Raw genomic sequence first — 22,297 nt, forward strand, 5'->3', positions numbered from 1 at the left:
TAAAATGGAAATGACAGAATTTTGGATGGTGCAGGGAGAAGACGACTGACATATAAATGAATTCATATGAACCAAACCACTCTGATTTCCAGTGATCTTGTAGGTCATGACTGATGGCTTTGTTAGATCAAATGGGGATTCATAATGATAATTTATAAAAGAGAGATGGTATCAGCTTATAACATGAATATTTTCTCACATTTTAAAATAGCAAGGGCAAATATGTGAAAAAAACTGTTTATAAATTATTTGACAATAACAACGGTCACTTATTCAGTAGACATAAACTTGGAATAAGTTCTCTGTCTAGGCAAGTATTAGCGGTAACAAGATCTTTCTCTTTGTTTAATAGAAGATTTTGTGTTTTAACTGGAGGCTCCAAAATATTGTCCAAGAATGGAAGGTGGATCGATCAAAGAAGACATAATAATGTTTGTTCTTTCCAAACATCTTGTATAACTTGAAAAGGAAAGTAATGCAGTGATCAAGATTGGCAAATAAAACATACACATTCAACCAATATTATAAAATAATTCTATTTCTAAATAATACAAAAGCAAAACTAGTTCAGTAGTAATATAATGGGTTAATTTAATGATTAGATAATTTACACTTGTTGTATTACAATTTTTCAAGATTGATCTTAAACATCAGTTATGAGCCATATTAATTTTTTGTTATGCTGATCATAAAGACACATTCCAAATATAAAAAACTACTAGTCATGCTTATAACTTATACATCTGAAAGAATATAAGATTACTATTTATCTTTCTATTTATAGTAACACAGATAATTGTAGTTCGTTGTTTTTAAACTAAAATACAGTATTAGGCCAATTTTATCTTGGATTTCCAGTCATTCCTGTTAAGTTCCTGTTAAGTTTTTCATCACCCTAACCATCATCATAATTAATACTTTGTTTTTCCTTTATTTTTATTTATTTACTTATTTTTTGAGACAGAGTGTCACTCTGCCCAGGTTGGAATGCAGTGGTGCAGTCTCGGCTCACTGCAACCTCTACCTCCCCTGCCGAAGCGATTCTCCTGCCTCAGCCTCCAGAGTAGCTGGGACTACAGGTGTGCACCACCACACCAGACTAATTTTTGTATTTTTAGTAGAGATGGGGTTTCACCATGCTGGCCAGGCTGGTCTCAAACTTCTGACCTCAAGTGATCCACCTGCCTTGGCCTCCCAAAGCGCTGGGATTACAGGTGTGAGCCACCGCACCCGGCCTGTTTTTATTTATTTATTTATTTTTGAGATGGAGTTTTGCTCTTATTGCTCAGGCTGGAGTGCAATGGCACACCACAGCCTCCGCCTCCTGGGTTCAGGTGATTTCTCCTGCCTCAGCCTACTGAGGAGCTGGGATTACAGGCATGCGCCACCACGCATGGCTAATTTTATGTTTTTAGTAAAGACAGGGTTCCTCCATGTTGGTCAGGCTGGTCTTGAACTCCCGACCTCAGGTGATCTGCCTGCTTTGGCCTCCCAAAGTGCTGAGATTACAGGTGTGAGCCACTGTGCCCGACCTATTTTTTATTTTTTAAGGCTAGTCAAGTGAAGCAGTGGAAGTGGAGAAGGAACAAAGAAATCTGTAACTGGTTGTAATCAATTAGTTGTAAATACCATTGCACTTGGACCAGCCTGGTTTTCCTTTAATCTAACAAAATTACAAAAGCAATGTTATAGTAAGTTTCCTGCAGAGCTCCCAAGCCAGTGGCCTGTGGACTAAATTTGGCCCACAGCCACGATTTGCTTTGTTATAAAGTACTCTGAAGAAAATTAATGTATAAAAATGGGAGATTTCATGTGAAATTCTAAAATGTATAGATAGATAGATAGATAGATAGATAGATAGATAGATAGATAGATAAATAGATAGGGTCTTGCTCTGTCATCCAGGCTGGAGTGCCATAATATGATCATAGCTCACTGCAATCTCAAACTCCTGTTCTAAGTGCCAGGGATATAAAGGCAAACAAAACAAGCAACCATAAAACAAAAACAGGATGCCACAAGAAAGGAAATTCTGAGAAGTTAAAAGTGCTTTTAGGAAAAAGTAAAAAAGGAAGAAAAAAATGAAAAGTGCTTTTAGGTATCAGTAAGAAAACTGGAGGATACATTTGAAGATACTTCCTAGTAGGTAAAACAAAAAAATCCCCAAAATATGAACAATAAGAGAGAAAAATATATACAAATTACTGCCTGGGCGAAAGAGTGAAACTGTGTCTCAATGGCCAGCCGAGGTGGCTCACGCCTGTAATACCAGCACTTTGGGAGGCTGAGGCAGGTGGATCACTTGAGGTCAGGAGTTCGAGACCAGCCTGGCCAACATGGTGAAACCCCGTGTCTACTAAAAATACAAAAATTAGCCGGATGTGGTGGTGGGCACCTGTAGTCCCAGCTACTCTGGAGGTTGAGGCAGGAGAATCACTTGGAGGTTGGAGTGAGCCAAGATCACACCACTGCACTCCAGCCTGGGCAATGTTGAGCGAGACTCCGTCTCAAAAAAAAAAAAAAAAAAAGAGAGTTATCTTTTAGTTCCTCTTCTCAATTCCACACCCTTTCTTTGGGCACCCTGTATTTCCTTTATCATGCCAATGTTAACTATTGTTGATAAATCATACTCCTCCAGCGTGAAAGTCATGACTAGTCTTGCTTCTGGTCATGGTTTGACCAAATGGAGTAAAGGGCCATTAATGAATTTTGTATATATCTCTCCTAACTGCCCTGGCTACGGTGCTCTTTTTTCTGCCATTAGTGGCATTTTAAGGAGAGAAACACTAGTAGATGAAGTACATAGTAAAGGGGAGTGGTGCAATAGGTAGTCTAGCTAGTTTGTTGTGAGAAAGGGAAAGAGTAGGAAGATGTTTGGGAGGAGTTTATACAATGGACAAAGGATACACTCATAAGAAGATGGTCCTGCAGTACAAATCCTAAGGACTGTGGTGAGTCCGTATGTTTTCTCTCGTAGTACAGACTATAGCACCTCCAGTTAATCTGGTCATGGTCATTGTAAAAAATGAATTAAGTGTTACTAGATGTATACTGCCTCACCTGTCTTACCTGATGTAATTGCTCTGTAGAAGAAAACTCCTACAGGGAAGAGGAGGGAGTCAACACACTAATACACTACTTAAATCACATTTAAAACGTCAGTTCTTGGAAACAGTAAAAGTATTAGCGATTGCCTAAGGTTAGAGAGAAGAGAGGAATGAGTAGATGAAGCACAGAGAATTTTTAGGGCAGTGAAACTATTCTGTATGATACTATAATGACAGATATATGTCATCAAAAATTTATACAAACCCATAGAATGTACAATACCAAGACTGAGCCTTAATGTAAACTATGGGCTTTGCGTGATAATGATGTATCAATGTAGATTCATTGATTATAACAAAAGCACCACTTCGGTGCAGGATGTTGATAATGGGGAAGGTTGTGTGTGAGTGGAAGCAAGGGGTATGTGGGAACTGTACTTTCTGCTCTATTTTGCTGTGACCTTGAAACTGCTCATAAGAACCTGTTAAAAAGAAGTTAGTTCTTCCTTACCAAGTTCTGAAAACAATAATGAAAACAAATTACCTTCTTTTGAAAGCCAGAGAAAAGGTTTCTGAACTGTGATATTTGGACATAAAGCTGGATTCCCATTTATTGTATGAATAAGTTCCTCAATTCTTTCCTCACCAATCTCTTGTGCTAGAGGATTTGAAATCATTTCATATTCTGGTCTGTTAAAAAATAATATGTGGCTCTTTTCATTATACACAGAACCAAAATTTCAAATATACATTTAAATTAATGTATTAAAATTTATTCATACATTCTCTATTTCCAAAAAGGATTTCAGGCAGCTTATAATAAAATATGCAAATAATTAATTTAATAGACTATCACCAAAAGAGGACAAATTAGAATTCTAAATCAAGAAGAAAAGCATATATGCTAATTCTAAGGTTAACATAGTTGTTATGATGGAAGAGAAAGTTTTTGATCTGAGTTTCCAGAAAACCTTGGCTTTTAATACATTGGCTAAGTCATTTTTCAAAATTAGAAAGCATATCCATTCCTTAGAAGACATAGTTTTTCCTGGTATAAATTCTGAAAAATGTATATGATAATGTCTTCAACAACTAAGCAAAACAGAAAACAAAAATGTATTTGCTCTAAGGAAAACAAAATGTTGTAAAGGAAAAGGAATAACATATATTTTTGGTTACAGCAACAGATGCTGCTATATTGGGAACAGTAAAAACTACCGAGATATAATTCACATCCCATACAATTCACTTTTTTTTTGAGACAGATTCTCACTGTGTCACCCTGGCTGGAGTACAGTGGCACAATCTTGGCTAACTGCAACCTCCACCTCCCCAGCTCAAGCAAGTCTTGTGCTTCACTCAGCCACTTGAATAGCTAGCATTACAGGCACCTGCCACCATACCCCGCTAATTTTTGCATTTTTAGTAGAAATTTTCTACTTTGCATTTTTAGTAGAAATTTTTAGAAGAAATTTTCTACTAAAAATGCAAAAATTGGCCAGGCTGGTTTCGAACTCCTGTCCATCTCGCCTCAGCGTGGGCCACCCTGCCTGGCCAAAAGTCACCCTTTTAAAGTGTATAACTCAATGTTTTCTAGTACATTCACAAAGTTGTGCAGTCATCACTATTATCTAATTCTAGTCTATTGCATCATTCCAGTTTTAGAGGAGATGCATAAGTGTATTAATTTTTACATGGATTTTTTTTTTAATTGGCTTCTGAAAAAAAGTACACATTCGAGTTTAGCACAATAAAGATAGTTCTTCTAGGGTCTAAATAAAATATATTACAGTATCTTAGCTAACACTAACTTCAAGGTTTCTTTTGGTTTTATTTCATCATTGAACTCATTCTCAGCATCCTTTTGTCTTTTGCAACAATTGTAAGATGATTTATTGCCTAGAAACGTGTAGAGACTTGTTGGAATCTTCAAATTCCAATTCCTTTTCTTTTTTGAAAAGCTTCTTCATTCCTACTGGTTCAAATACTTTGTGATTCATTAGAACTTGGCAAAGACGAACTCCTTTAAGACGAGAGATGTCATTGCTACTTAGGCATGTATTTTGCATACGACGACTTAAGACCACATTGACAGCATCAGAACCAGTAAAACAGTCTTCGTATGTTCGTAAACGATGCCTCCTTCTTTTTATTTTCACTTGGGCCTGAAGAGAGTGAATAATACCATCCCATAGCTGAGTAGCTTGAAAAGGACCAGAGCGTCCTGAAAAAAATTAAATATACATTTCTAACAAATCTAGATTATACAAAAATATGCAAACTTTTCAGTTTTGACAACCTTATGCCTGTTGAAGGCATATCTGCTGCTAACATCCTTCTTATGTGTCATTTCACATCTTACATAAACTATAGTATATTTACTCAGTTGCACCATGTGGGTTTGCCAATAAAAACAGAGCAAATCTAGGAACTTGCTTTACTGATGTGAAATATATTATTACCTGAATTTATATACCCTTATTACATGGTTAACTACTAGCTATACTTAATCTTCAAGAATGTTATTTTAGGGCACATTTAAAAGTAATGCAAATACATTCGAGTATTGATTATTACAGAGTTGTGGCTTCACCAAACTCTCTGCCTTTTCTTTTTGCCCTTTTGAACAATGGTAAGCTCTTCATTAGGGAGATCAAGGCAAGGAACTAAATAATCAATTTTTTTTAATTGTTTAAAGCAGCTGTTTAAAAAGTTTGCTGAGGCCAGGCACAGTGGCTCATACCTGTAATCCCAGCACTTTGGGAGGCCAAGGCAGGCAGATCACCTGAGGTCAGGAGTTCGAGACCAGCCTGGCCAACATGGTGAGACTCCGCCTCTCCTAAAAATACAAAAATTAGCTGAGTGTGGTGGCGTGCGCCTGTAATCCCACTTACTCGGGAAGCTGAGGCAGGAGAATCTCTTGAACCCAGGAGGTGGAGGTTGCGGTGAGCTGAAATTGCACCACTGCACTCCAGCCTTGGTGATAGAGCAAGACTCTGTCTCAAAAAAAAAAAAAAAAAGTTTGCTGAAAAACGAAACAGAGGGTCACATACCCACTTGAGTCGAATACTTGAATATAACCCAATTATCTAAATTATGAAATGAAACTACCAAACATTGCAGAGATACTGGGCTCTAGAAAGTGCTTCCACTGTTGCTCCCAATTAAGGGGTTTAGATAAAGATGTGCCTTATCTTACATGAACATATTGGGCAATGAAAAAAAAACGGTCCTTATCACATGCTGAACTTACTCTCCAAATAAAAGAAATCCCACTTCTCTGGGCAAAAAGAAAAAAAAAAATTGCTGAGAAATAATGAAAACCTAAAAACAATAAAAATGTCCATTACTGGCCAGGTTCAGTGGTGGCTCATGCCTGTAATCCCAGCACTTTGGGAGGCTGAAGCAGAAGGATCGCATGAGCTCAGGATTTCAAGACCAGCTTGGGCAACACAGGGAGACGCTATAAAAAATACAAAAAATTAGTGGGGCATGGTGGCATGCTCCTATAGTCCCAGCTGCTCAGGAGGCTGAGGTGGGAGGATCACTTGAGCCGGGGAGGTCAAGGCTGCAGTGAGCTGTGACCTCCACACTGCACTGCAGTCTGGGCAACAGAGTGAGACCTTGTCTCAATTAGAAACAAAAACAGTTGGCCAGGCTCGGTGGCTCACGCCTGTAATTCCAGCACTTTGGGAGGCTGAGACAGGTGGAGGTCAGGAGTTCAAGACCACGCTGGCCATCATGGTGAAATCCTATCTCTACTAAAAATACAACACAAAAAAATTTAGCTGGGCATGGTGTCGTGCACCTGTAATCCCAGCTACTTGGGAAGCTGAGGCAGGAGAATTGCTTGAACCCGGGAGGTGGAGGTTGCAGTGAGCCGAGATCACATCATTGCACTTCAGTCTGGGCAATGGAAAAAAAGAAAAACCAACAGTCTATTATCTGAAAAAAACAGTTAAATTATGATATACCCTTACTATAGAATAGTAGCCAGCCATTAGAAAGAATGAAGTAGAGCTATGTTTATAGTGTGCAAGGATCTCATTAAAAAGGGAAAAATAAAAACCCAAAACAAAATTTTTTTTAAAATGAGCTGAGCAGAACAACTTGTATATTATTATCCTACTTAGGTAAAAATGAATTCCCAACCTACATAAAAATGTATGTAAATAAATAGAAAGAACTGGAAGAATAAACTTCAAACGAGTAACCTTGGGGAAGAAGGATTGTAATGGTGGCTGATGAAAGAGGATGTTCATTTTTTAATATATGTTTTTCATTTGAGCCCAGTCAAGTTAACATCATTTTTTATTCTATGTTTCTGACTTGTTATAATGGGCACATATAAATTCATTTTTTAACTAACTGGAGACAGTAAAAACTACTGAGATATAGTTCACATGCCATAAAATTCACCCTTTTAAAGTGTACAATTCAGTGTTTTCTAGTACATTCACGAAGTTGTACAGCCATCACTATTGTCTAATTTCAGACCATTGCATCATTCCACAAAGAAACCTATAGTTCGTAGTCATTCTTCATTCTTCCCCACCCCAGTAAAATTTTAATTAAAACATTTAAAGAATGATAAGGGAATAACTTAGAACATCTAGAATGTTTTTCTAGATTTGCAGGGGCAAGTGGGTAGAATCCAAGAATTTAAGCTCTCTTCTCCGACTACGTATAACCGCAAAAGGTATGCCCAACTACACGTATGTTTACGATAAAATGACAAATAAAAATCCATCACCCTCAAATTCCTTCTGTAACAGAAGTCACCCGTCTAATCACTCCAGAAATCTTATCCCCAGACATTGTGGGCAGAGCGGAGACTGAGGAGGGGAAGCCAGAAAGTGATGGGCGGAGTAGGGCAGGAGGGTACTCGAAGGGGTTGGCGGAAGACAGCGGTGGAGCCTAGCTGTTTTCCATGGACAATCTACCTCTCTAACCTTCATTAAACAAGTAGGCTAGATTAAAGAAATCACTCCTCTAGCTCAAGGAACTTGCCCTCTAGTACTTTAACCTCTTGTTGCTCTAAGTGTAGCCTAGAGACCAGCAGCATTGGTGCCATCTGGACATGTATTAGAAACGCAGATTATCAGACCCTACTCCTCAATCAGAATCTGCATTTTCACAAGATCCTAGGGATTCGTATGTATATTAAAGTTTGGGAAAAAATGCTTTCCTGCATGCTCCAAGGGCACTTCACCAGAGTAACCCCTAAAAAGCCTCAGTCCTGGGTCCCCCAGTCCAGTGCCTGGGAGACCACGAAGGGGGCGGGCTAGGAAATGGGCGGGGCCCTGGACCGATGAGGAGCAGAGTCCCAGCCGTCCGCTCCCCTCAGCTCCCCACTCCACCTTCACTACACTTTTGGCTAGGATATACAGGGCTGCATGTCCTCCTTTTCCGGCAGAAGCCACCTCTACGGTTCATGGAACTTGGCCCGTTCAGCCCTGGGCCCGGAAGCTCGTTCTGACTGCCAAGTCTACGGAACCGCGGAGTCAAAAGAACCGCCATAAGCTCGCATGCTGGTTCCTCCTCCGGCACCATAGCCCCGCCCCCAACTGACACCAGGGGGCGGAGAGAAGTCCTGGCCCCGCCTCTTCCGAACCAGCAGGAAGTGACGTCATGCCCTCGGCCAGCAGGTCTTTCAGTCTTTTTCCCCCTCCCTTACTCTTCGTCCCCAGTCCCTCCCCTCCTCACCCCCTTCCCTCCTCCAGCTCCGACGTTTGCGACCGCGGGGGCGGCGGAGGATATGGAGTAAAGCCGGAGTCAGCGGCCAGACACCAAGGCAAAGCAGGAAAAGCCAGGCGGCGTTTGTTAGGGGGGCGGGGGGAAAGAGCCCCAGCACCGCCCCTCCTGGAAGGAGAAGGAAGAGGTAAGTGACCGGCCGCCGGCACCGAGCAACCTCCCTCACCGGCCGCGCTCTCGCCTGGGCTCCCGGGGCCGGCGAGGAGGGAATGGAGGACTCGCGCCCGGGGTAGGCCTCCCAGGGCCGCCTGGGCTGGTGAATGTTGCCTGGTGACTGGCCTGCCGGCGGCCGGCCAGGCGATCGGCGGTCGGCGGCCGCTCATAGCAGGGCTGGGCGAGCAGCGAGCTCCGGGGAGCTGATCCGAGAGGGCCGAGTCCTCGGAAGAGGCCTTGAGGCGACAGGAGACCGGGGATCGGAGTCAGCTGCCGGAGGGAGAGCCCCCCATGCCGGCTGGGGAGCTCGGGTTTCGGTGGTGGAGAACGTGGTACCTTTCGGGGACATTGGACACTACTCTAGGACCGAGTGAGAGAGCTCCCCTCAGTTCTGAGATCTGGAATCCGGTAGCTTGGGTCACCAGCCGGGGCCCTGCCGCCCGCAGTCCTTCTCTGACAGTAGCTTTAGTTCTGGAATGGAAGGTTATTGTGTGTGAGGTGGGTGGGGCAGGTGTTTTGTTAAGACAAAAACCCCACCGGTTACTCCTGCAGTCTTGTTTTTCTAAGCGGAAGAGAACGGATGGAGGAAGATTTAGACCGATAAAGCTTGCAAAAACTTCTTGGACTCTGACTGAGCACATACCTGTGATCCGTAATTAAGGAGACCATATTATCAAATCCACCCTCTAAAGCACTCGAGGAGGCTCCAGACAAGCCGCTTAAAAGCGCTATATGCCTGTAGTGACTTCATTGGAAGGTGTCAACTGTGTTTTAGTACGTCAAACTCAGGAATTACTTGTGATGACACTTTTTAAAAACATTGGATTCTGTGAGTGAGTTTTCTAAGTAGCATGTCTCCGTTCTGAAAAATAAATAGTTTAGCAAAAGTGCTCCAAATCAGCCTGTCACTGTAAAACCCCGTCATGTTCTGGTTGATGGCTTGAAAGTCAGATGCTTGAAGATTCCTTTTGGACTTTGCAGGTTTGTTGTTGTTGTTTGGTTTGCTGTCTTATTCTTTAGCACAAATATTTTTAAAATATTTAAAAATGAAGTCAGCTGAGTATATAAATTACTTCTTGAGGCAACATTAAACTGTAATCTTAAAGAATGCTTTTGGGGGATTGTGTAAAGGAAGGGAACCTAATGGAAGGTGAGGTCCTTCATTCTTTTTAGGTTTACATTACTCACATGCAGAAACCTATTTGGTCTCTAAGATTCATAAATACCCAATAAAATATATACAGGCACATTGTACTTCTGTACTATGGAATACTTCCTGTACAGATCAACCCTGTTACTGGGAATAACTACTCATACTCACATGTTTGAAATTCATGATATACCTCCCTTCCCTCACCCCAAGAAGAAAAATAGCTCCTCTTACTGTGTTTAACTCCGTGGGTAGCATCACTATCCATTCTTTTCTATAGAAGTTGAAGTTTGACAGTTCCTCTCTCATGCCTCATACTCAGTCTCTCATGAAGTCCTGTTGATTTTGCCTCTTGAATATCTCTTGACTCTTGTCTACTCTTCGTCTGTAACAGTAGTCCTCCTGTTCCAAGCCACTGCCATCTCTCATCTTGACCACTTCCATAGCCTCCTGATTATGGTCTGCTTGCATCTACTGTGGTCTCCTGTAGTTTTCCACACCAGACTTAGTGACTTTTTCAAAATGTAGACCTAATAACATTGTCTTTGTGTTTAAAATCTTTCAGTGGCTTCTCACTATTTTTAAGTAAATCGAACACATTAACATGCCTTACAAGCCCTGCATAGTCGGTCCCCTTTCCAATCTCATCTCCTCTATGCTTTCTGACATTCCCTTTCTCCCCTAGTCACTCTGTCTTTTCTGTTCTCCTGCTTCAAGTATGTGGCTTTGGTTATGCTACTTCCTCTGCTTGGAAATGCCCTTCCTTTCTTTTTTTAGCCAATTATGCCTATTCATCATTCAGCTCACTTCAGGGAAGACTTTCCTGATTAGAATAGATTCTCCTGATTATATGTTCTTACCACACCATTGAAGAGTTGCCATGTTTATTAATACTTAATAAATTAATTAGACCTTCCTCATCTCCTGATGTGTAAGTGCTGAATGTTTGTTAAATGAATTCATTTTATGCTTACTGAATGTGCCAGTAATTGTACTTAATATTTACCTCATCATCACCGTTAATCCTTATAACAATCACTTGAGGTATAGCTAGCTTTTCCCCTTTTTATAGATTAGAAATAGTGTTAGGGTGGGTAGTTAGTTAGTCATGGCTCTAGTAAATATTAGAATTGGCATTTGAACTCAGATTTCCTTACCACTGAAGAGTGTATACTTAACCATTTAACTTAATTTTAGCACTTTGCTGTTCATCAGAATCACTTGGGGAGCTTTCTCAGGATACAGATACACTTCATCTTTATAGGTTCCGATTCCAAAGGTTTGAGATACTACATAGGCATCTATATGGTTTAAGATTTATCCAGGTTATTTAGATGTTCATCAGAATTTGAAAACCACTATCTTAGACAGTACTTGTGTTTTATGAGTTTATTTTCATACATTGTATTTGAGATTTTATACTTTTTTTTTTTTTTTTTTGAGACAGAGTCTCGCTCTGTCGCCCAGGCTGGAGTGCAGTGGCATGATCTCGGCTCACTGCAACCTCTGCCTCCTGGGTTCACGGCATTCTCCTGCCTCAGCCTCCCGAGTGGCTGGGGTTACAGGTGCCCGCCACCATGCCCGGCTAATCTTTTTGTATTTTTAGTAGAGACTGAGTTTCACTGTGTTAGCCAGGATGGTCTTGATCTCCTGACCTCGTGATCCACCCGCCTCGGCCTCCCAAAGTGCTGGGATTACAGGCGTGAGCCACCGCGCCTGGCCGAGATTTTATGCTTTCTTAAATTAAGGAAGAACTGTAGACTTTAAGGAAATAATCATTTAGTCTAATTTCCTACCCAGTTATTCCTTTTCCCTCTTCTCTAGCTGGAAGGCCTGCATAGAGATAAACTGTCATCCCTCTGCTACTGCTTTAAAAAAAATTACAATAATTTCAAGAATCTGATTAACTTCTTGTTGTAAAAACAATAGTTCACTAATTACATGGACTGGAAATAGCTTCAAAAAACTTGGATGTAATTTTTCCTCAGATCTTACTTATTGTTTAAATTACTAATTTGATATTTAAGCATATGTTGCCTAAAATTTCATGTTGCTTTTTTTTTTTTGTATTTTTTTTTTTTTTATTTACATAGAGACAGGGTTTCACTATGTTGCCCAGGCTGGTCTCAAACTCCTGAGCTCAAGTGATCCTCCTGCCTTGGCCTCCCAAAGTGCTAGGATTACAGGCGTGAGCCATTGTACTTGGCCTCATGTTGCTTTTTAAATCTTATTGTACAGTGGTCTTAAAATTTGTGACCAACAACGGAAACTGAATGTTTTACTTCTTGTTTCTCCCACTGCTTTCACCCATGGTGAAAAGCATAGTGCTTTTCACCTAGTAGGTACCTAATAATTCGTGTACTAACTTGGCTGTACATTGCTGAGTCTCTTCAGTTTTTTATGTTCATTTTTAAAATCAGGCTTGTCTTCTGTAATCTGTTCTGGCTCAACTGTGTCTGATAATTAGATACTTTTTATAATTATAAAGAGAATGATTGTACTCAGCTGGTTTAATCTTTGTTCTGAATAAGACTAAACATGATTTCTGTGTAGAACAAAGAAGAGCATTATCCATTTTTTGAAAACTTTCTTTTTAAAAACTTCTAGTAATCTCTGAGTGCTCCCACAAACAGAAACGTATATTTCAAGAATACATCTTAAGGCCAACTCTGGCCTTAAGGTTAGCCCTGCTCCTTTCAGAGCAGCTAAAAAAAAAAAAAGAGAATGTATCTTAAGATCATCTTTCTTTAAATACAAGCAGGTAAGTACTGCATATGGGAGTATAAGCACACATTTTTTCCCCCAGATTTTGTGAAGCATTTAACCGTATTTCATGTCTTCTGAATGTAATTTTTATTTAGAATTACAAAAATTCATTGAATAACTATAAATGATTATATAAATGGTATTTTCTTATTTTCAGGCATTTACATACAAATCTCAGACCTTTGTGCCCCTTTAAGGGATAAAGCAAACTATTTTGAGTTTCTTTGTTTTACATTGCTGTTCTTTGTAGTCAGTGTCTATTATTTTGTGCTTTTTGAAAGTCTAGTCTCTGCTAGGTGCCATGAGACTGAAAGTTATTAAATGTAACTTCATTGCCAGATGTAATTACAATAAGCTTTTTATTTGCATTGCAGTGACTTCAACAAAAATGGAAGCTCATTCTGCTTTTTAGTATTTTATTCTCGGGATTGTAAGCTTGGGAAGCTGGGGACAAAATTAAAAATATATTCGTGGGAAAGTATAGGACTGTATGTATTCATGTTATTTGAAAATTCAGGAAGTCTTTCTTAAGCATAAATATAATTTTACCTGTTGTATTTCTTGCTGTATCTAGAATTCATGAGCAGGCAGGACTGAAAGAATTGCCAGTTCCTTTCAGCCACCTGCTGTCAAATGCTGTAACACTCATCCGACTTTCTGCCAGGTGCACGCAAAATCTAGTATTACAACAGATTCACATTCTGGTTCTGCTGAAAGCCAGGTGATGGCTGAGCTAGATGGTAGAGAGATACAATCTTGGAATCATACTGAAGCTACCCCAAATCCTATTTTGGCTGAGATTTAGGAAGGGAAGATGATTGAATTTCTAGTGAATTATAATAAATGGTATGCAATGAGAAATGCCTTACATGAATAAGAATTTCCATCATTTATAATTTTGTCATTGGAAAATATAGGCTTTTTTCTTCATTAATCAAAGGAAAAATGAAAAGCTATAATTTTAAGAAAAGATATTTGGACTCTAAGTTTCTTACATGTCAAATGGCTATGCTAATAATTCAAAATCTCAAATTTAAGTTCAGGTCTTATTTTACAGGCTCCTTGGAGATTACTCAGTCCTTGACCTTCTGTAATTTTCATGGTATTCTTCTTGGGTCTCCTTGGGTGATATTTTTCAAGGCCGTAGTCTACCATACTGGCTCATGGTGCACCAATTTTTACGGTCAGTCTGGACGTTTTTTTCTAAGTTTTTGGACTGCATGTCTAAAAACCTACTAGATACCTCCATCTGAGTGTCATTCAGGCACTCAAATTCTACATGTCCAAAGTTGAGTTCTTCCCTCATAAAACAACTGGCTTCTATATGTCCTGTCTTGGTAAATGGCTTCACCTTCCAGCAAGACTCTGAAATTGGAGGTGGGGTAGACTTCTTAGTTTTGTCCTTTTCTTCTCTTGGTTTTAAATTGTTTCTTAATTTTTCCTTTCTTCTCCTTTCTCACTGCTATTTTTGTAATTCAGCAACCTTTCTCCTTTTAGAAATTTGTTTAAAATGTGAAATATAACGCATAAAAGTATATAATGTAGTTGAACATGTAAATACAAAATCTGTATAACTAGCACCTTTGAAATACCTCCTTTACCCACCATCTCTTCTCTATCTTCCTTGTCCATGTTTCCTTTATTTTCTTGCTTTTTATATATTCTGAATTATAAATATCTCTGAATTGCATATTGAAGTTCTCTTCAGTCTTGCCGTATTCTCAGCCTCCACTTTTAGTATATCTTCCACTCTGCTTGATAGAGTGATTGATCATCTTACTCATGCCTGAAACCCTTCTGTGGCTTCCATAGCTTGATTTCTTTTTTTTTTTTTTTTTTTGAGATGGAGTCTGGCTCTGTCGCCCAGGCTGGAGTGTAGTGGCCGGATCTCAGCTCACTGCAAGCTCCGCCTCCCGGGTTTACGCCATTCTCCCGCCTCAGCCTCCCGAGTAGCTGGGACTACAGGCGCTGCCACCTTGCCCGGCTAGTTTTTTTGTATTTTTTAGTAGAGACGGGGTTTCACCGTGTTCGCCAGGATGGTCTCGATTTCCTGACCTCGTGATCCGCCCGTCTCGGCCTCCCAAAGTGCTGGGATTACAGGCTTGAGCCACCGCGCCCGGCCCCATAGCTTGATTTCTTACTACTCAATGTCCTTGGTGATCTGGCTTTTTAGTCTCCTTTGCCATACTTTCTCCTTTTTCTTCAGCTTTTAACTGAACTTGGTTTTCACTTTGTGATTTTACTCCTACAGTTCTCCTGTTCTCTATCCAGTTTACTCCTCTAGCATGACTGTTTTTGGGAAACATTCTATTCCTCTTCTTTTTGTTCCTATAACACTGTGCATGTATATTCTGTAGCATTTTATCACCTGTAGGCTAATGCTGTGGTGGTTTTGTCTGTCTTCCCCTTTGATGTAAGATGTTTCATAGCTTTTCATTTACTTCCTTCCCAGTTTCTCATATGGTATCAGATACATAGTGGATGCTCAGTAAATATTAAACCACCAAATGAATTTCCATGCCTATTCTCTGCCGTATGTACACCAGTGTTGACTCTGGATGACGGATAGCACCTCAAAATTGAATATCAATTCTGAAAATACGCTTTGTTTTCATATGGAACTCTGTAGTTTTCAGACCACACCATAGTCTTCCTCCCTTACGAATCTTGGCACATGGTATTATAATCCCTTCTGGAATACTTCTTCTGCCTTTTCTTACCTGAAAAATACTTTATAGTTTTGAGCCCATCTTAATATTTCCATAGCATGTACATTCTTACCACAGGTTATTTGCTGTAACTCTTTGCAGGACTGAGTCTGCTATTGGATGGAGTCCCTAAAAAGCAGAACCTCTGTATTCTCAGTGTATAACAAGGTGCAAGGCATTTAATATGTAGCTTATCAGGCAGCCTTAGAGGAATGGATATGTATGGTTTTAAATAGAATTTTGTATCCTTTCACCTTCCCATCAAAATCAACAGCAGATGTTCCTAGAGAACAACTTGGCATAGCCAGTAAATGTTTTCATAATGACAGTAGCTACATTTTCTAGCTGCTTACAAAAATGCAGCATTAAATTAGAAAGGGAAAGTGAGTCTCCATTTCCATTTATAGACAGTTCAAATCTTTAATAGAAGAAAGTGGGTTATACTTACGTAAGTAAAATTTTGTTGATAGAGAAAACGGGATACAAACTACCTGAGATCAGTGGTCTTGTATCAAATAATTTTGAATAATGTGTGCTCCTTTTGCACATTTTTTAAGTTGATCACATCTGGAGTTTTTGTTAAGAGTTTAAATAGTTGCACAATATCTAATTTCTAAATTGTTGTATATTGTGATAGTGCTTTACTTCATCAAAACCTTGGATTTTATCAATTGAAATGTGTTCTTATATCTCTGTGACAACCATCTTCTTAATTGTAACTCTGTGATAGATAGCGTGTGTTCTTGTTGTTATTAACATCTGTCCTGAAAGAAGCAAGGTATAGCCTCCTTCAGTATTTCTTATCAAACTTCCTTGTGCTTTACTCTTAAGTGGCTTTCTCTTAGAATTAAATCTACAAGTTGCATCCCCCTCCTCCCACAAAATTTTTTACACCTAGGAAAATGGCCTACGGTAACACTGGGATGGCTGAGAAATACTTTGTTTTAGTCAAGTGGGAAAAAATTGTGAAGAAAGAAGCAGTTAAGGAAAATCTTCAGGACATAGACTTGGTCTCAGGCAAATCAATTTTAGGAAAGAGTACACATGGAAGTTGACAATTTGGAAAGTGATAGGACTTTAAAACTTTGTTTGTGCCATAGACCCTTTTGACAATTTTGTAAAGCCTGTGAATCCCTTCTCACAGTAATATTCTAGAATCAATTTGTCACTTTCTACAGAAAGCCTGCTGGGATTCTGGTTGAATTGCGTTGAGTTTGTAGATTATTAAGGATAATTGACACATTAACCATACTGAATCTTCCAATTCATGATCATAGTATATCATTCCATTTATTTAGGTTTTCTTCAGTTTCTGTTAGCAGTTTTTTGTTTTCATTGTATAGATCTTGCATAGCTTGTTAAATTTATTCATAGATATTTCATACCCTTGAAACATTATTTTTAATTTTTAAATTTTCTAATAGAAATACCTAGAAATGCAATTTTTTTTTCAAGACAGGGTCTCACCCTGTCACCCAGGCTGGAGTGCATTAGTGTGATCACGCCTCACTGCATCCTCAACCTCCCAGGCTCAAGTGATCCTTCCACCTCAGCCAACTGAGTAGCTAGGACTGCAGACATGTGCCACTGCTCCTGGCTAACTTTTAAAAACTTTTTGTTTTTAAAAATTATGTTTTTTTCCCAGACTGATCTGGGAAATGTTTCCCAGGCTGATCTCAAACTCCTGTACTCAAGCAGTCCTTCCGCCTCAGCCTCCCAAAGTTCTGGGATTACAGGCATGAATTACTATGCCCAGCCTAGAAATACAATCTTTTCAAATATGTTGTTCTTGTATTCTACTATCTTGCCAAACTTACGTATTCGTTCTGGTAGCTTTTTTGTAGATTCATTCCTTCTGATGTTCTGTGTATGCAGTTGTGTCATTTGGGAATAAATTGTTTTCTTTCTTCACAGTCTGAATGCCTTTTATTTCATTTTCTTGCTTTATTGCCTTGGCTAGGACCTCTATTGGAATGTTGAATAGAAGTGGTAAAAGTGAGTATACCTACCTTGTTCTGAAACTTAGGGAGAAAAGTGGTCAGTATTTATCTTTAAATATAATATTAGCTGTAAATATTCAAAGATGCTGTTTATCAGGTTGAGGAAGTTCCTTTCTGTTCTTAGTTTCCTGAGGGTTTTGATTATGAATTGGTATTGAATTTTGTTAATTTTTTTCTCTGCTTCTACTGAGATTATCTTGCTTTTTTTCATTATTCAGTTAATGTGAATTACATGGATTCATTTTTAAATGTTGAATTAACATTGCATTCCTGAAGTGAACCCCATTTGGTTATGGAGTTGGATGTGATGTTCTAATATCTTAAGGATTTTTACATATTAACGAGGAACATTGGTTTGCAGTTTTATTGCCATGGCATTATTTGGTGTTGATGTCAAGGTAATACTCACTCTATAACATGAAATGGAAAGTATCCTCTCCTCTTCTGTTTTCTGGGAGAGTTTGTGTGGACTTGGTATGATTTTTTTCCTTAAATGTTTGATGATATATGCTATTCATGTAGAAGCTTTAAGATTAGAATCTGTGGAATTTCTGTTGTTGGTCATTTGTGTCTTTTAAAATTTTTATTTTCTTTTTTTATTTTTATTTTTGAAACAGGATCCCACTCTTTGTCACCCAGGCCAGAGGGGAGTGGCACAATCATGGCTCACTGCAGCCTTGACCTCCCAGGCTTAAGCAATACTTCCACCTCAGCCTCCCAAGTAGCTGGGACCATAGCACACACCACCGTGCCCTGCAAATTTTATTTTTCTTTTTTTGCAGAAACAGGGTCTCCTTATGGTGCTTAGGCTGGTCTTGAACTCCTGGGCTCAAGTGATCCTCCTGCTTTAGCCTCCCAGAGTGTTGGGATTACAAGCATGAGCCACTACACCTTGCTACAATTTTCTTGATGAATGCAGCTAAAGTTTTACTGATTTCATTGATCTTTTCAAAACTTTTTTTTTACTTCATTGGATTTTTTTTCCTCTTTTTCATTTCTCTATTAAATAAAGTATTAAATTACATTAAATTCAAATTACATTAAACTTTTTTATTGATTCCTCCTCTTCTGTCTACTTATTTTAATTTTCTCTTTTTCTGACTTCCTAAGGTGGAAGCTTAGACCATTATTTCAGACTTTTAAACCCCCTAATATAAACATTTACAACTATAGATTTCTTTGTAAGTACTGCTTTAGTTACGACTCACAAATTTTCATTTTCATTCACTTCAAAATATTTTTAAAATTTCTTTGTGGTTTCTTTTTTAGCCCTTGGATTATTTAAAAGTGTTGATTGGCCAGGCGTGGTGGCTCACACCTGTAATCCCAGCACTTTGGGAGGCCGAGGCAGGCGGATCACAAGGTCAGGAGATCGAGACTATCCTGGCTAACACAGTGAAACCCCATCTGTACTAAAGAATACAAAAAATTAGCCGGGCGTAGTGGCGAGCGCCTATAGTCCCAGCTACTTGGGAGGCTGAGGCAGGAGAATGGCGTGAACCCAAGAGGCGGAGGTTGTAGTGAGCCGAGGTTGTGCCACTGCACTCCGGCCTGGGCAACAGAGCAAGACTCTGTCTCAAAAAAAAAAAAGTGTTGATTAATTTCCATATATTTGCAGTTTTTCTATGTATTTTAATCTATTATTGATTTCTAGTTTAATTTTATTGTAGTCAAAGAAAATAGTTTGTATTATTTCAGTAGTTATAAATATTTCGAGACTTGTTTCATAGCCAAACATATAGTTCATTTTAGTGAATGTTACATGTCTACATGAAAACAATTTGTCATTTGTAGAGTGACAGTTTTAGTTCAGGTTGTTTGGTAGTGCTGTTGAAGTCTCTGTCCTTACTGATTTTCTTCCTGCTTGCTCTGTGTTACTAAGTGAGAACTCGTGAAGTCTCCAACTATAATTATGAATTTGTCTATTTCTTCTATCCGTTCTGCCACTTTCTGCTGCATTTATTTTGAAGTTCTCTTATTGGGTGTGTACATATTTAGTATTGTTATGTCTTTTTGGTGAATTGACAACTTTGTCATTACAAAATGACCTCTTTGTCTTCAAGCTTATTCTGTTATTAATATAGCCACTCCAACTTGGTATATTTTCACATTTTTTCACCTGTGTTTTTATACTTTTAAAGTGGGTTTTTGTAAGCAGCATATAGTTAGGTCTTGCTTTTTTATCCAATTTGACAATCTCTGCCTTGTAATTGAAATTTTAAATTGTTTACACTTAATGTAATTTATTGATATGGTTGGATTTAAGTCAACCATCTTGCTATTTATTTTGTATTTGCTGCATTTGTTTTTTTTTTCCTTCCTCTTTTCTGCTTCTTTTTATATTTATTCAGTTTACTTTAGGGTTTATTTTTATCTTTACAATTTAGTTATATCACTTTATTATTTTGTAGTTATTTTATTATTCAAGGGTTTACAGTATATATCATTTAACTTACCACAACCTGCCTTCAAATGATACTGTACTGCCTCACATATAATGTAAGGATCTTTAAAAAATATACTTACATTTCCCCCTCCTGTTCTTTCTCGTGCCAGTTCTTCTACATATGTTATAAGCACAATACATTTTTGTTATTTTTGTTTTAAATGATCAGCTATCTTTTAAAGATATTATGACATGAAAAGTATTTTTTATATACCTACATCATTTTTATTTTTATTGTTCTGCTTTAAAAACTTTCTTGTTTTTTTTTTTTCTTTTTCCTTTCTTTTCTTAGAGAGAGGGTCTTGTTCTGTCACCCAGGCTGGAGTACAGTGGCACAATCACAGCTCACTGCAGCCTCCACCTCCTGGTCTCAATTGATTCTTCTGCCTCAGCCTCCTGAGTAGATGAGACTACAGTCAGGTGACACCATACCTGGATAACTTTTCTATTTTTTGTAGAGATGGGGTCTTACTATGTTGCCTAGGCTCGTCTCGAACTGCTGGGCTCAAGTGGTCCTCCCAGCTCTACTAGTTTTTATGATTATCTGTTGTTTTTCTGAAAATGTCTTTATTTCACATTGAGTTTTGAAAGTTTTTTCCCCAACCTATAGAATTCTAGGTTGACAGTTTCCTTTACCAGTTTTAAAGACCTCATTCACTTGTTCTCTGGCATGTGTTGTTTCTGCCAAATCTGGGGAAATTCTTTTTTTTTTTTTTTTGAGACAGAGTCTTGCTCCTTGCCAAGCTGGAGTGCCGTGGTGCGATCTCGGCTTACTGCAGCCTTCTCCTCCCGGGTTCAAGCGATTCTTCTGCCTCAGCCTCCTAAGTAGCTGGGACTACAGGTGTGCACCACTTTGCCCAGCTAATTTTTGTATTTTTAGTAGAGATGGGGTTTCACCATGTTTGCCAGGATGGTCTCCATCTCTTGACCTCGTGATCTGCCTGCCTCAGCCTCCCAAAGTACTAGGATTACAGGCATGAGCCACCGCACCTGGCCAGTCTGGGGAAATTCTTATCTTTGTTCTTATGTGTAATTTACTTGTTTTCTGTGGCTGCTTCTAAGATTTTTCTTTTAATCACTGATTTTCAGCTATTTGGTAGATCTATGTATGGGTTTCTTTGTGTTTATCCTGCGTGTGGTTTATTTAATTTCTTGGAGCTTTGTATAGCAGCAGTCCCCAACCTTTTTGGCACCAGGGACCAGTTTCCTGGAAGACAGTTTTTCCATGGATGGGGTGTGGGGGACTTGGTTTCAGGGTGAAACTCTTCTACCTCAGATCATCAGGCATTAGTTAGATTCTCACAAGGAGCACACAACCTAAATCCCTCGCATGTGCAGTTTGCAGTAGGGTTCACGCTTCTATGAGAATCCATTGCTGCCACGTATCTGACAGGAGGCGGAGCTTAGGCAGTGATGCTTGCTCGCCTACGGCTCACCTGCTTTGCAGCCCAGTTCCTAATAGGCCATGGACTGGTACTAATCTGCGGCCTGGGGGTTGGGATCTACTGTTGTGTAAGTCACATCATCTTGCTTCTTGGCATGTCAAATAGTTATTGATTGCCTGCTGAACATTGTGAATGTTACATTGTTTAGTATCTGAATTTTTTGTGCATGTTATATGTCTTCTTTTCATGACTATTGGGTTTTGTTCCGGTAGGCAGTTTAGTAATTTATTATTACTTCGGTTATTTGAGAATTGATTTTAGAGCAGATTTAGATTAGCTTTTACTCTAAGGGTGGTTTACCCCACTATTAAGGCATGGTTCTTACAAGGTTTCTGCTAAATGTCTTAGTGGTCAGTGAAGACTCACTACTCCAGCTGATGAAATACCGAATGATTTGCAGCCTTGTGTGAACTTTGAAACTATTCAACTCGTAGCTCTCTAGTTTGGTTCTTGCCAGACCTGGTGGAGTGTCACACTATGTATGCATAAGCATGTGTGGGACCAGGGAACAGAGCATGAAGGGGACCTCTATGCATTTTTTTTGGCTTCATTCACTTTGAAATTGTGTCTCAGAACTTTCATCTACCTCCGCATTCTTGAATGCCAGTTTGTCCCTCCAGCTTCTCAATTCAGCTAGATAGCTACCTGGAATTCTGCTTTATGCTCTGTAGTGTGCAATGTGCCTCTGGGGCAATCCTGGTTCTCTTGTTAGTTCTCTTTCTTACTGGGATCAAAGGCTCTTGCTGCCTGTTCAATGTCTGAAAAAATGTGTTTCATATATTTTGTTCAGTTTTCTAGTTGTTAAAAGCAAGAGGGCAGATTCACTCT

General features: G+C 39.1%; 2 protein-coding genes across 5 annotated transcripts in view; one reads left to right on the forward strand and one right to left on the reverse strand.

Annotated features, from left to right (window-relative positions):
- Positions 1 to 265: 265 nt before the first annotated feature.
- On the reverse strand, positions 266 to 8,600 carry DEPDC4 (DEP domain containing 4). Its single transcript, XM_025403003.1, is given in 5 exon segments — positions 266 to 450; positions 3,592 to 3,737; positions 4,859 to 4,966; positions 4,968 to 5,271; positions 8,444 to 8,600. Coding segments are annotated over 5 exon segments (900 nt in total).
- Positions 8,601 to 8,665: 65 nt separating this feature from the next.
- Positions 8,666 to 22,297, forward strand: part of SCYL2 (SCY1 like pseudokinase 2) — a 74,223-nt gene continuing 60,591 nt past the window's right edge. For 2 of the 4 annotated variants that reach the window (XM_025402680.1, XM_025402682.1), the window contains exon 1: positions 8,918 to 9,324. The gene's annotated coding sequence lies outside the window, so the exon portion shown is untranslated. Of the gene's footprint in view, positions 9,325 to 22,297 lie in introns of all 4 variants that reach the window. The other 2 variants (XM_025402681.1, XM_025402679.1) reach the window with 2 other exon arrangements.

This window comes from Theropithecus gelada, chromosome 11 (genome assembly GCF_003255815.1).
Source record: "Theropithecus gelada isolate Dixy chromosome 11, Tgel_1.0, whole genome shotgun sequence".
NCBI lineage: Eukaryota > Metazoa > Chordata > Mammalia > Primates > Cercopithecidae > Theropithecus > Theropithecus gelada.